We start from the raw sequence: 15,173 nt of genomic DNA, 5'->3' as shown, positions 1-15,173 counted from the left end.
AGACTTGCTGTGTTATCTGTTCAAACATACCTGTACCAGTCAAAAGTCCAGCACTCTTCTTTCGTGCATAAGCGCGTAAGTGGTTGGACAGGCTAACAGCACTTGTAAACGTCGTATTGCAATGCACACATGTTCTAAGCTTCACAGGCATACCTATCATTCAAAAGAAAACTATAATCCAGTTCTCACTTCAAAAAGTGAAATTTTCTTAGCTAAAAGCGTGAAGAAAAGTACCACAATAAAGATGGTTTAAAAAACGTTCATTGAATTAGCTTAACTTAAAATAAGGAGGGGGGGGGGTTAAGTTAAATGTTATTAGTTTGTAGTTAGTATTTAGAGCCAACCCATGCTCTTTGGAAAGGTGGAAGAGGAGTGCCTTGAACCTCTAAGCTCCTCTGGATTTAACACCTATTATCACTTTCTTGCAGATTTCTGTGTTACGCAGATCATTTCCTAAACCTAAATACAATCCTGTGATTTGAAGAGCACTGTTCAGTTGAGAAGTTTCAAAGCTTGCAACTTACCAATACAAAGAATTAAAAAGTCTAGTTGACAAAGTGGTAATTAAAGTGTTTTACCCACAAAACCGTAAAAGGCTCAATACTAAATTAGGCTTTCTGATGAAGGCTGGGAGAAAAGGTGGTAAAACACACCACTGAGCAGCTGTTAGACACAACATTTTATTCAGGGCATTTTATGTTCATTACTCTGAATGCGCAATCAATAATGAAAGTTAATGATTTGAAGTTTTTTGCTAAAATCTTTGTGCTAAATAAATGATCAACAAGCTAACATCTTAATCATCACAGGAAAGAAAACATGTTGAAAACAATAAGAAACTCCTAACTTCTAAGACAATTCTCACTCCCCCAACTCGTGTCAGTTGGTTTCTTCAACATGAGCTATGATAGCCACAAATACGGTTTCCATCTCTCAAGTGTACTACACCTCAGTCAACACAGCTGACACACCTTTCTTACATTTTCTTCTTCTGAAAAATGTTCAAAATTTGATTTTGAAAGACTCTCTTCGTACAAAAGAACCGTATTAACCAGAAATTCATACAGGACCATTTTTCAGACCACTTACAACACAAGGTAATCTTTCCTTAAATCAAAACTGCAAACAAATATCTGGGCTGTCCCAAGTAAACAAATCAACATTATAGTAATTGTATTCATTATTAACCCACTGACCAGTTACTTTTACCTCAGACACGTTCAACTCAGGGCTAAAATTACGAGACCACAAAGTTAATCAATCATCGACATTCTTAACCTCCAAAAGAAACTGACAAAGACACTTAAAATTTTTCTAATCTAAAAGTATAAACCAGACTTAGCAATAACAAATATAGTTAGGCTATTTTATCTGCTACATCATTTGCCAATACAAACTGTTCTTTTGAAAAGGAAAAACTATTGGTGCACAAGCACTAACCTCAACATCTGTTCTGTTCCATTAGACCACCGCTGCAAAACCCCAAACAAATATTTTATACTCACAACAGTTCTCCAAAACCGAACTATCCCACAATACAACGAGGAACTGGAGAAGGAGAAGTTTCTTTGGGTTAATCACAACACACAACAGACACCAATCCATTTTTGTTTGTTTGTTTGACCTAAGAAGGAAAACCAATAGCTAAATCTTGAAACCATTATAATCTTGGAGCACTGGCAAATAGAGAACAGGTTTGCCATTCCAGTAATGCTATGCTTCTGAACAACGTCAACCTCCCATCCATAGGACCATTCCCCAGCCATAGCAGATTTTATTTTTACAGATCAGCTTTTTGGTTTTTATTTTGTTTTTTGTTCTCACCTTACATTCTGACCAAGAAATGAGGCACAGAGAATTCAGTGCTGATGAGCATCAACTGATGATTTATATAGAAATGACAGTATAACCAATCTCTGCTCTGCAAAAAAAGCAGCTTAAGTAAAAACATTCTAAGAAGTATTTCCTACAAATATTCCATAAAAGTAAGCATAATTAAACTGTTTAAATTATACACAATAGTCATAAACATCCTCTTACCTGAGTGCATAGTCAAGTCCATTCTTTGTGGCTGATACATCAACGGACTGTCTTCACTTAATGGAAGAACACACTTCTGAACAAATCTCTTTCTTGCAGTTTGATTATGAATTTTTTGAGGAGAAATAGCAGAATTCCTTTCTTCTCCCATCCTTTTATTTTTAAGCAGTTCTATCAGTGTAAGAGACTGATTCTTTTTTCCACTGGGCAGTTCTGGTTTTGTTTCATCATATTCATTTAAGAAACTCAGCCCTTCCTCTTCTGATGCAGACACTGATAAAGCTTCAGTCTTTAGGCCATTACGGTATGCTTCAAGAGGTATAACATTTTGAGATAGAAAGTCATCACTTGATGCAAGTTTTTGAGCTACAAATGGTCTGGGAATAATACGACGACTGTTCAATGCTTTTAAGATTTTTTCATATTTTTCTTCATTTTGCATCATTTCATTCAAAACACAGATTGGAGATTTATGAGCATCCCATTTGGTCTTTCCAAGTCTTTTCAGATGGCCTCTAACATGATTCGATAATCCAATTTTAGTATCAAACCAACCACCACAGAGCTGACAAGTGTGTTCAGAAGTGGTTTCAGACTTCTCTATAGCTAAAAAAAAATTTTTTAAGAGTAACATCAGAATTTTTTGTAAAGTGATCATCTTAAAGCCAATTAACTCTGAAAAATAAAATTATTTTTTCTTTATTCTAATAAAGACCAAATTTGAACAAAACCTTCAAATTCTTTCAATCTGAATAGACACAGTAACCCAAATTATCCACGTGGAAACTTACCTTTTCTAACTCGCTTAACAGGTGTCCCTGTGCCAGTTCTTTTGAAATGTTGCATTTTGTCGCTTGTGGCTATTTGTTCCGGTGATACAACATGACGGGCTTCATAGCTTAATCCAGCTCTGTGAAGATGTCCTCGAACATGATTTGATAACCCAACACCTGTTTCAAATGTTGCTGGGCAGTAAGGACATGATTTCTTCTCAAGAGACAGATCAGTCCAGTGAAAAACAGAACTATGCTTTGACAATGAAGTTTCTGCATTTTCTAAATGCTGAGGATCATGTATCTCATGCAAAAAGTTATTAGTTCCAGCATCTTCATAATATTCAAAATAAAAGCCATCATTCTGGTCATAACTGAGGGTAGCATTTTCTCCAGGCTCTTGACCTTCTACCTTGCTTTTAAAAAGCGGGAATAAGTTTACATGTTCTTGATTAATATCATTATAGGTTTCATCTTCTATGGCCTGTGTAGTGTAGTCACCTAGCTCAACATTATCCCAGGAACTTTCATCTTCTGTTTCATAGCTATCTTTCTTTTCAGCAGAATTAAGTTTCTGCAAAACAACAACAGTCATTTTATGCAAGAAATCTGGATAGCTATCCAAGTCTTCTCCTCCAACAGAACTTTCCTTCTTGGATTCCTTAACTACTCTCTTTACAGCTACACGCCTGTGTTCTCTGAAGCTTTCTGGCCTTTTCGTGTCAGAGTTTTGAGGGTCTGAAATAAAACTATTGTTGTGAGAATTACTTGATGATGAGAACAGATGTAAAGAGTTTAGTGAACTGGCTTCTTCTTTTTTGAAATGTAGAGGATATGATTCACCTGATTTTTTGATCATTCTGTAGTTTTCATATTTGTGTCTATATAAATAGTTGCTATTTGCCTTGGCATTAGATTTTTCTTTTGCTGCTTGATGGAAATACTTAGGTTTTTGGTCAGTGCTGCTTTTAATCATAACAGTCTTGTGAGAATTGTTTTGATTGCACACATTTACACCTGACTGGGCAATGCTTTTCCGAGCTTTTTGTACTCTGTGTGGCCGCTTATGGAATTTGGAAAAATTACCTGATTGTGAGGATGATCCAAATGTTCGCTTTACATCTTGTTTTAAAGCAGAGTTCTTTGGAAATGTGGTTGACTGTTGTTTAATTAAAGGTTTAGTGCTATCAATATCTATAGGTTCTTCAAGAATGTCACTTTTTCTTTTATCAAGTCCAAGTGGACTACCATATGAATCAACACATGATGATGAATGCAAGTACTCCATGTGTTTTTTTAAAATACTTCTGGCTGAAGTTGTAAAAGGACACATCTTACATATGTAGGTAGCTGATTTTTTGGATGATCCTATAACAGAGTCTTTCATGAAAGTCTTTTTTTGCGTTTTTCTCTGGGCTATATCAGAACTGACAATAGGGCATTTTACCACCGCTCCATGGGCAATGCCTCGATGGCATTCTAATTCATTTTCTGTCACTGCCATGAAGTTACACTCTTCACAGCAGTAGTACCTTTTATCTTTTTCATGGGTTTTAGCATGCTGCACAAATGTTTTAGGGCAATTGGTACCAAACACACACTGAGGGCACTGTAATCGTGCACTTCTTCCTTCATCCTGAAGTTCTTTCAATTCGCGAATTTCCTCCATCAACTTCTGTCTTCTTTCTTGGTGAATAATCATATGCTTTAGAAGTGAGTTACGATCTCGAAATGTCCGTCCACATTCTCTACAAGCATATGGCCTTGGGACATTAAGATGACGAAAGTGGCTATTCCCATCTAAATGATACATCATATGCCTGTGGAGGTGCTTCTTCTCCCTAAAATTCACATTGCACTTTGTACAGGGGTAAAATGATGGCTCTTCGGTGCTGAAAGTAGCAGGTGACTCGGAATCACTTTCTTCACATTTCTTTTTTAAGGTATTAGAAAGAAAAGTGCTAGTATGAACGGGTGAACTGTCTTCGCCACACTTATCTGGGTTATAAATTAGATGCTGAAAAGCATCCACAGATTCCAAGTCTTCATCAGTTGATTCAGGCTTCACTTTTGATAATGCATATTTCTGTGAGTCTATTGCTTGTAGTTCTTCATTCTGTTCTAGAAAGTCTACTTCTAGCATTTTTGACTTATTGGGTACACAATTTGAATCACTAAAGCAATCTTCAGTGTAACGAGTTATCTTGCTTACATCCATTTTCCGCTTTCTCTTTTTTTCTAGACCTACTTTGGAGTGAACTGGAGCTTTATCTGCTGTGTCTTCATTAGTCATAAGAAACTGAATGAACTCTTTTTGGGGATCCCAGTTTGTCTCATTTTCTGACCTAAATTCATCTGTACCTGAGGAGATTCCTGTTAATGTATCGACACAATCATCTTTTACCAATAAATCATCACTATCCTCACCCACCTCTACTTGGTTTATTAAAGTGCTATCTGACTTTATACTACTCCCTACTGAATTCTGAATGTCACAACCAACGGAAGCAGAGGTAGGTAGTTTTTTAATGGAATGGGTTGGATTCTTAGCATGTGCTACATCTGATAACAAAAATAAAACTTGGTGTTGATTTGCTTTCTGTGGTGTAGATAGCTGAAGATCAGGTGCCACCTTCAAAGCTGAACAAGATTCTGTTGTTGGCTGATCCACAGGTTGTCCAGTGGTTAATGAAACACTGCCTTTATTCATACTGGAAGTCTTAGCTAAGGAGGAGTGTGAAACTGGTCCATTAACAGCAGCTCCTTTAGGCAAGATAAAGTTTTCACTAGAAACAGTAGGAGCACCAGCATGTATAAATAGAGTAGACTGGCCTCCACTTAAGGCTTTTTCAGATTTGTCCTTTGACAGTTCTTCAGGCAGAGTGAGTGTATTATTTTTCTGAAATGATGTCTGACAATCTTTTGGTTTATGAACTCCACTCTCTTTGTCTGAGATAAAACTGTTGTTATCTAGGAGTTCTTCTTTAGCACCAGTAATATCGGTGTTTATCTTCAAATCATCCATATTGTTGGCAAGCCCATTTAACACATTTAGTCTAGAAAATGGAAGAAAAAAAATTTAGATTTGCATGAAAAAAGATTCTAGTAGAATGTATGGAGAGTTCAAAGTACACATTTTTATTAGCATAATTCCATTCTTTTTATGTGGAGGTCCTAATAATTTTCCAAGAATGAAGAAAAACTTTAAAAAAGGTTAGGTAAATTTTTTTCTTTGTGCTAAGCAACAACAACCAATATTGAATATATACAAAACATCTAGAGAAGAGCAATATTAGAAATGGGCACATTATACTGGAACTACCTGTCTCCCTGGTAGGGAGGATGTAAACTCTTTGAGGGCAGGGACTATACCTAGTCACCTTCATATCTTTAGAAGCTAGCACAGTGCTTGGCAAAGGTGCTCAGGCAGTATTTGGTGAATAAAGGACTAACATGTTGAGTGAATAAAAACATAGCTGTAAAATCAAAGCAAAAGTGTGTAGGAGGAGACAATTTTCTTCCCATGAAACTTAGATACCCCATTCAACTAATGCAAATTCCACCATGGTTCTGACTTCTTGACTCAGCAATTATAGCAAGGCCTTCAAAATATCCAATAATCCTCAAGTACAATTTAAAGAATCTGAAATTCGGCAACCCTAGGTATGAACTATCTGAAGTACTGGCATAAAATTCCATTATTTCTCTTCCTTTTGCACATGGTAGTAAGTACAGTTTATTCATTCTCCAAATATTTATTGAGCCCTTACCATGTGCCAGGAACTGCTCTATTATTCGGAAAACCGCAAACAAGACATGCTAGGTTTCTGCTCTCTTCTTCTCCTTCATAGTACTTAAATTTGTACTTGTATATTACTTGAATGACAAGTAATAATACTATTTTAAGACAGCATGAACTTAATCTGATATTTAGAAATTAAAACATTTTCAATACAGTTCATTATTTCTAATCTCTTATGGTACCAACTACATGGGCTGTAAAACATTAAGTCTAGTTAAAGAATAAAAGAATTATTTCTAATTACTTTCATATTTCACAACTGAGAACAAGCGCTTATAACGAGCTTATTCTTTCCACAAGATGTGTTCTTTAATACAACAAATATTATAAATAATACTGCAAATATCTTTTCTTTGGCATTATTATGTATACCAACAATTTTTCTGCCCCTCATAGGTCTCAGAATTCTGTTCTGAGATTGGCAGACATCCACAGCAATAAAAATAGACTTCCAATAAGATCATATTCAATGCTATCACCCCAAAATGGTGCTAATGCAGCACCCAGCAGGAGTCTCTACATCACATACACAGAAGTTAAAAATGGGCAGCACATAAACATGTGTTAGGGAAGAGTGTGTAAATGTCAATGAAAAGAAAAGCAAATCTTGACGCTATACTATTACCCATTCCTGACATTTCTCATTAAACTACATAAAAAGGTAAAATGTCCAAATAGGAACGATCTCATAAATCTGAAATGGACAACAGAATTTTTAAAAAACTAGCCTGAAAGACACTTAGTGTTCCTACTTATTATAATCACAGGGGTAGACAAATATATGCTCAGTCAATTTGAAAGCCTATATTAGCTTTTCTCAACAGGAAGCAATGTTGCTAACGAAGTGGTAAATTCAGTGTTAATGAGTGGCTTCACTGTTACCACCTCAGAGGTACAACCTTCTATGTTCCATGTTCCACCCATCTGTTCTGGTGTTAGAGGTTCAGAGATGGAACAGACGCTTCCCATTTAAAGCAACTTCATTGGTACCCCCTGAACAGCAGGGTGACAAACTATGAGAATATCATGTCTGCTTGGAGACTGCATTCTCATTACCAGAATGGCCTTAATATGAGCCTTCCATAAGTTCACATTCTAAAGATACCAAACTGTTTTGCCACAAAAACACGGGAAGAATATATGTATGTGATATATCCTCTATCTCTAAACACATCTAGCGGAAGGAAAAAAACAAAAGATCAGATTAGATATTGTTAAAATATAAAATGAAGACTTTAACAAAGTTTTCCTTCACACCTAAAGAAATATGCCTAATGTGTCCCCAAATTAATGATCTCTCTACTCAAAAACAGAGGTTGTTCTTTTTTCAGAAAATTTCTTTTTAGCACATTGATATTAAAAAATCTACTCCATCAGTTTAAAAAATACGCTATAAGAAACTGTTTCAGTAAGCTAGTATTTTAGCAATAATAAAAAAATTTTCCTGGTTTAATTTTCAGAATATATCTTAACCAAAACATGTTCCAAGTACATTTTTTCTTAACAATATTCTAAAATCATAGCTGTTGCATTGAGATATAATGCAGAATGCTGAATCATCAAAATCTGTTACAGTGAATAATGGATCTAGAATTTTGACACCAAAATTTATTTCCGTACATTCACGGATGGTTATCTGGCATCTAGGCAAGAAAGCATTTGACCAATAACCTAATTTCACACTGTTTCAAAGTTCTTCCAACTATCTTTGTATAGTCAAATATATGTAACAGAGCCATCAACACCAGTTTATGTTAATGTAACTAAGTAGGGGACACATTTGAAGGTAGACATCATTCATAAAGTTCAAAAAAGGGAAGCTAATAAATTAAAATAATCAAACTAATGTTATATTGTTTGGACTCCTCAAATTTCAGTGAATTTGCTATTATCAAATAGGATATTTTAATAAAATTCTTAGACAGTATTACTATGTCCTCCTCCATGTCATCATATAACCACAGAATTTTTCTTTTAAATGAATTTTAAAATGTTCTTGAAAAAAATTCACACACTTATAAAAAGCTGCAAATGGAACTTTAAATCTACATAAAACATATTTCGGTTTCTGGAAAATCATAATGAGTTCTACAGCTATAACTGCCTGTAGTTATACACTGTGAGCATTAAAAAAAAAACAGTACAAAGGTCAGATCTGTCTTCAAGATGACAGATCATCACTTTTATGCCTCAAGCTAGACTTATTGTCTTAGAAATTTCAAACATCAGTATTTTTGCAAACTATCAGCACTTGCTATAACACCCTCACTACACTACATCTTGAGGTTACTACAGAAGAAATGAGGTGATAATTGCATATTAACATAATTATTCTGTAATCCCTCTAAGCAAGCTTCCTAGGTCACTCAGTAATTCAGATTAGATACAACCTTCCTGTCATCAAATCTATGCTGTCCACTTTCTGTTCATGAATAATTTTTGATAAAATTAGCTTAATTTCATTCTTTTATGTACATTATTAATTGTATTTATTGCAAATAGGTTAATACTTTGTGGGTACTTATTACATAATACCAACCTTTGTCATGTAGTATAATTTCATACAAAGATATAATACGATTTGTCCTCATTCTACATTAGCTCATTAATAGCTATATTACACAGCTATAAATAAATTATAATGTTGCCCACTAGCTGAGTTATAGTTAAGATCTGTCAGATTTTCACAAACCCCATGTTCATTTAAATTATCCTTGAGAACACATGACAACTTCAGTTAGTCATATAGGAGATTGGGTCAAGAAGAAAAAAACATTCACAACTGTCATTCTAATTGCAAAAACAAATCTTAATTAACTGAAATACTACATCTACAATTACTGTGATAGTTAAGTCTATATATACCGTACACAATGTTCAAACATATATATATACCCAAGCCTCACCTAGTATACAATGCAAGTGAAGACAGAGTATACTGTATAACCATACCACCCCAGTAGTATCCTACTCTGGATGTCACTGAGAGGAAACACTAAAAAAATACAGAAATTCATAAGGGTATCCAGCACACCATGTAATGAAATAAAGAGAAAATTTGGTATGCTTAATCTAATAATTAGTCAATACAATTAATAGTCTTCTAATGTTTGAAGGCATGCCATACAAAAGATGGTATGTTTGAATTATAAAGATATGGATTTCAACTCAAGATTAAGAAAAAACTAAAAACAGGAACCACTCAACAATGCAAAGGGTTGTCTCACACAACAGTGAACTGAATGGCTCAGCAGGTTGGACTATTGTCAAGAACATAGTAGAAGGAACTATGGCACTGGAGATTGGGTAAGATTTTTTTTTTTTTTAAATGTCTCTTGAACAAATCCTTTTCTTTTTTTTTTTTCAACGTTTATTTATTTTTGGGACAGAGAGAGACAGAGCATGAACGGGGGAGGGGCAGACAGAGAGGGAGACACAGAATCGGAAACAGGCTCCAGGCTCTGAGCCATCAGCCCAGAGCCTGACGCGGAGCTCGAACTCACGGACCGCGAGATCGTGACCTGGCTGAAGTCGGACGCTTAACCGACTGCGCCACCCAGGCACCCCGGGTAAGATGTTTTCTAACATCCTCTCTGATATCTACTCTATATGTTAAATGCTTGGTTATTATATTATTAACATTTAATGTTATTTGAAATAATGAGCTAAAAATGGGAGTGAAAATTATACTACTGGGACTTTAATTTAAAAAAGATTCTCTAAATCAAAAATTACTTCAAATAATCCTTTGGTTGGGGCTCCTGGGTGGCTTAGTTGGTTAAGCATCTGACTTTGGCTCAGGTCATGATCTCACAGCTCCTGAGTCTGAGCCCCTCGTCAGGCTCTGTGCTGACAACTCCAGAGCCTGGAGCCTATTTTTGGATTCTGCCTCCCTCTCTCTCTGCTCTTCCCTTGCGTGCACTCTTGATCCCTCTCAAAAATAAACAAACATTTAAAAAAATTAAAAAAGAAAAGAAATAATCCTTTAGTTAACTTGTAGTATGTTGATAAGCTGATTCTTGAACAATGAAAACATGGCATTAAATGACTAACACACAGGCCACAGAGCTATCTGCATCATGAAAACTACATACAAAGGTTTTTTTGTATGGGTAATATCCCCCTCAAAAATTTTCAATGAGTTCAAACAAACAGAAAATACATAAATAATGAGCAGAAAAATAAAACAAGAATAAAATACATTCGGCACATAATGCTTTCTTCCAGCAGCATGTGGCCATCATTACTGTCATTACAAACCAAGATCTGTATGTGATTTTACCACCTACCATAAAATTATATTGAACTTGTCCAGTAGTTTTATTCCTGATGCCATATATGATCCTCATTATTTAATAGGAAGATGTTACAAATAGTAAGATCATAAACACCTAATAACACAAAGTGATTCTTACTGCCGGATATACTAAATAGTAAACATAATCTAACCTACCTCAAGAGGCAGGTAACTACAAGAAGGACAAAAGGTGGTGGGGAAGTTATAAAGGCCTAACTTTAACAACATGGCAAAATTATAAAATAATGAGGGGCGCCTGGGTGGCGCAGTCGGTTAAGCGCCCGACTTCAGCCAGGTCACGATCTCGCGGTCCGTGAGTTCGAGCCCCGCGTCAGGCTCTGGGCTGATGGCTCAGAGCCTGGAGCCTGTTTCCGATTCTGTGTCTCCCTCTCTCTCTGCCCCTCCCCTGTCCATGCCCTGTCTCTCTCTGTCCCAAAAATAAATAAACGTTGAAAAAAAAATTAAAAAAAAAAATTATAAAATAATGAAAACCAACAGTAGTAGAAAAACAAATGGATATTCACTAATCAAAGGCTAATTTCCTAATGAAGAGTTTGTAACAGAAGAGGCAACGCAATAAATTACAGTTGCAACCAAACGAGAATGCTAAATCCTACTCAGCTACGGAATGACTGCTTGCTGCATTGTTTACACGTTCATATAGTGAGAACAAGATAAGAGTGACCATCACAGCTTTGAAAGGATATATGATGTGCATATGCACATAGCTCCAACAAGAACGATTCATGTTTTTTTTTAAAAAAAATTAAAATGAGTGATAACCTCTTTATATATTTTTTCAAACAGACCAAATTTTTGACCACAATTGTATAATTAACATGAACAGAAATGTGTCAGCTCTACACTCCAAAGGTAGTGTGTCAACTCTGCTCTCAACCAATTAATTGCCATTAATCGTTATTTTACTTTGGCTTTTCTAGTGTTCTTCAGTCTGTGATGAATTTACTCCTTGCGCTTAGTTTTTAGTTATTTTATAAACATTAACCCATCGTGTCCAATAAATGCAAAAGAAGTGCAAGTGTTAAAAGTCTTAGGAAGACAAAACACAATTGTATTAGAAGTGAAGATAGATAATAAAAACACCTAAAGTGGTAATATAAATATTATATATGCATATGGAATGAACTGCTTGAGAGCTGAAATAATTCTGAAGAGCAAAGAAATTTTGCCATTAAGAAATTACTGTGCTTACACATTTAACAATAATCAGCAAGAGATACAAAGAAATGTGACAAAGGAAGTTTTTAAGTACAAAATCAGCATCAATGTCTACTTGCCTAATGGTTTTCAGAAAAGGCTAGGAATTTGTTCAAGCACTTAAAAGATAAGAATGTTCAAAGTGCTGTGGATAAAACTTCTTCCCCAAACACATGACGATTCCACAGGACCAAGGTCCAGTAGAATACGCACATCAAAGTGACAGGACAGCAAATGCAAACAACTGGGCTTTGAAGGAATTCCTTACAACAGTTGAAGAGATAATCTGGCCTTAGAAGACTGCGTGAAACATAATAAATGTTTCCTTCTAATACTCACACAATTTTGCTCTTTCAAATTCAAAACTTTACGTACTGAATTGTATGTACATTTATTTTAATTTTTAAAAGTGTTTATTTATTTTTGAGAGAGACAGACAGACAGAATGTGAGCAGGGGAGAGGCAGAGAGAGCAGGAGACACAGAATCTGAAGCAGGCTCCAGGCTCCGAGCTGTCAGCACAAAGCCCGACGTAGGGCCAGGACTCACAAACCATGAGATCATGACCTGAGCCAAAGTTGGTCGTTTAACCGACTAAGCCACTCAGGCGCCCTGAAACTATGTACGTTAAAAAAAAATTTGGTAGATTTTATAGTTAAAGTAAAACTCTTATTATAAAGGTGCCATTAATTCATTTGGTAGTCATATGATTAGTCATATTTTGAAAATACGAAATTGTCTATAGTCTAATGAGAAATAAACTTGAACATTATGACATCAAGAAAACAAATTGTTTCACTGAGCTATAATTTTATTGAAAACGGCTCAGATTGTAGAAAGAAAAATTCTGTAATTCTACAATAATCTGTAACAAGTACTTAACCATTTACCTGTATTATGTACATTTAAACTGTAGTATGTAAATTTAAACTTCTATATATTTAGATGGATAAGTTTGATACTCATTGAGAACTAGAAAACTGAAACAAAACCAGTTTTATTTTCTGTAAAATATTTTCATTATATGTGAACCCTCTTACTGCTATCATTTACTCAACTTACCTTTTTTTCATTCTCTAAAATCAGCCCCCCAAATACAATTATCTCCTAAGACAAATATTCCAAAGTAATCACTATTGTACAATTATCTTCATTCAGGAAGGTAAAAATTCAAATACAAGAAATCTGCTCTCCTTGAAGCAAATTACACAGGAATATGCATCTCTCTTGCACCAATGTCTTAAAAACAACAACAACAACAACAACAGCAACAAAAAGGAACATATTTTTGTGATGAAAAATCACAAACCAGCCACTACTTTTTTCTGATTTAACAAGTTTTCCTTATTAAATATTCAATTCTGGAGTTTCATTTATAAAACCAAAGATATTTATCTGTTGTGAATTTAAATAATTACAAAATTTCACCAAAATGTTAAACACTATGTAATATTTAGAAAATGCAAATACTTATTAATAATCAAATGTACACAGCTCTATTCAAACAAGTGTCATTTAAAAGTAGCAATTTTGAACCATAAGAGACTTATAGAACACATACTTTACAATTTACCCAATATCTGTAAAACCAAATTGTTATGAATATTATACTATTGTTTTATAAAAGGAGACTAAAGCTATTTAAAACTGAGATCATTTCAGGGAAAATTTTAATTATTCTTAAGATTAATAAAATGGTATTGCTGGTAGTTTTTTTTAAATTGTATTTCTACCTAAAATACAGGACACATATGTATAAAAAACTGCTATCAATAAAAAGCAATACATTATGTCCCAAGTGAGTAATATGGATTATACATTCTATAGTTCAGAGAAAGTAGAAGGTCCTATAAAATACCATGGATAAGAAAAGCCTCAGAAAAGCGAGGGTTTTAGCTAAATTTTATAGTGCACTATGCCAAGATAATCACTTTTTGGTCGCACACATGCCTGGGTTTGAAAAATGGTTCCATACCTTCCACCTGGGGGCAAAGTTATTCCAACTTTCCTTAAATTTCAGTTGCTTCATCAATAAAATATGTATGAAACCTACTAAGAGGATTGTGTGGATTAAATAAGACAACATAAAACATATAGCACAGGGCCTAGCATTTAGTAATTACTCATGAAATGTTAATTCTTTATGATGCTTGCCATTAACTTGTTTCATTTATGGAATGATGATGCTGAGTTTGTATACTGCTCCTACTGAATGAAGCAGGAGACCCTTACAAGCAGAAATTTATTCTGGTACCTGGTACCTTACTACCACTCCTAAGGTATAAACAGGATAAACAGGCAGAAGCTAAAGAGTCAGAAAGAAGCAGTATGTCAGTTGCTGTATGCCAGTTGCTGTATGCCAGTTGCTGGGGCTTTAAGAATAACACTCTTGCAGGGATAAAGCAGGGTTTCAGTAAAACAATATTAAATGAGCAATAAAGAGGGGAATCACAGTGCTTGACCCAGTGCGCCAAGGAAAAAGGACATGAAGTGGCCACTCAGGATTTAAGAGTTTCTGATTCCTTAGGGTCTATCAGGGACATGCATTTATTTTTCCTCTCTCATAAAATGCCAATGAAATGAAAAGAGATGAACAAGAACAGAGAGGCACACCAAGGTGGATAAAACCATAAGTGAGAACGGTAATAGGTGAGGACTGCTGGAAAGAATGGAGATGACAATCCCCCCCCACCAAAAAAAACAACATCAAAAAAAAAAAAAAAAAAAAACCCACCAAAGACTAAAAATAGGTTTTATGCCAAAAAATATGAATCAGAAAAGCAACAGACTTTTTAGTGTCAAGACTTAAATGTTCAGTGAAAGGTGGTATAACTTCAAAGTTTGGGGTTAAAATTATTTTGACTGTAGAATCTTATACAGAGACAGATAACATAGTATTCAAGAGTAAAGGCATACAGTCCATAAGTTTACCACTTACTCACCACTCAGAAAAGTTTTTCCAAAGGCTGAATGTGGAGGGGAGGTATGTCCTAAAAATGGCTAAAATTGGTGTGGTGAGTGTGTTTCTTATTATTTTATACAAG

The 15,173-nt window shown here is 35.0% G+C and overlaps 1 protein-coding gene across 13 annotated transcripts in view; it reads right to left on the bottom strand.

The window, feature by feature from the left end:
* Positions 1-15,173, bottom strand: part of ZNF644 (zinc finger protein 644) — a 105,799-nt gene that overhangs the window by 17,381 nt on the left and 73,245 nt on the right. For 10 of the 13 annotated variants that reach the window (XM_047869050.1, XM_047869040.1, XM_047869039.1 and 7 more), the window contains 3 exons: positions 2,832-5,869; positions 2,041-2,646; positions 31-153 (listed from right to left, as the gene is read on the bottom strand). In XM_047869050.1, the coding sequence (XP_047725006.1) occupies positions 31-153; positions 2,041-2,646; positions 2,832-5,869 (3,767 nt within the window). The remainder of the gene's footprint in view (positions 1-30; positions 154-2,040; positions 2,647-2,831; positions 5,870-15,173) is intronic. The other 3 variants (XR_007154455.1, XM_047869051.1, XM_047869049.1) reach the window with 1 other exon arrangement.

The sequence above is a fragment of the Prionailurus viverrinus genome, chromosome C1 (assembly GCF_022837055.1).
Source record: "Prionailurus viverrinus isolate Anna chromosome C1, UM_Priviv_1.0, whole genome shotgun sequence".
Taxonomy (NCBI): domain Eukaryota; kingdom Metazoa; phylum Chordata; class Mammalia; order Carnivora; family Felidae; genus Prionailurus; species Prionailurus viverrinus.
This window is presented reverse-complemented; position numbering and strand designations above follow the sequence as displayed.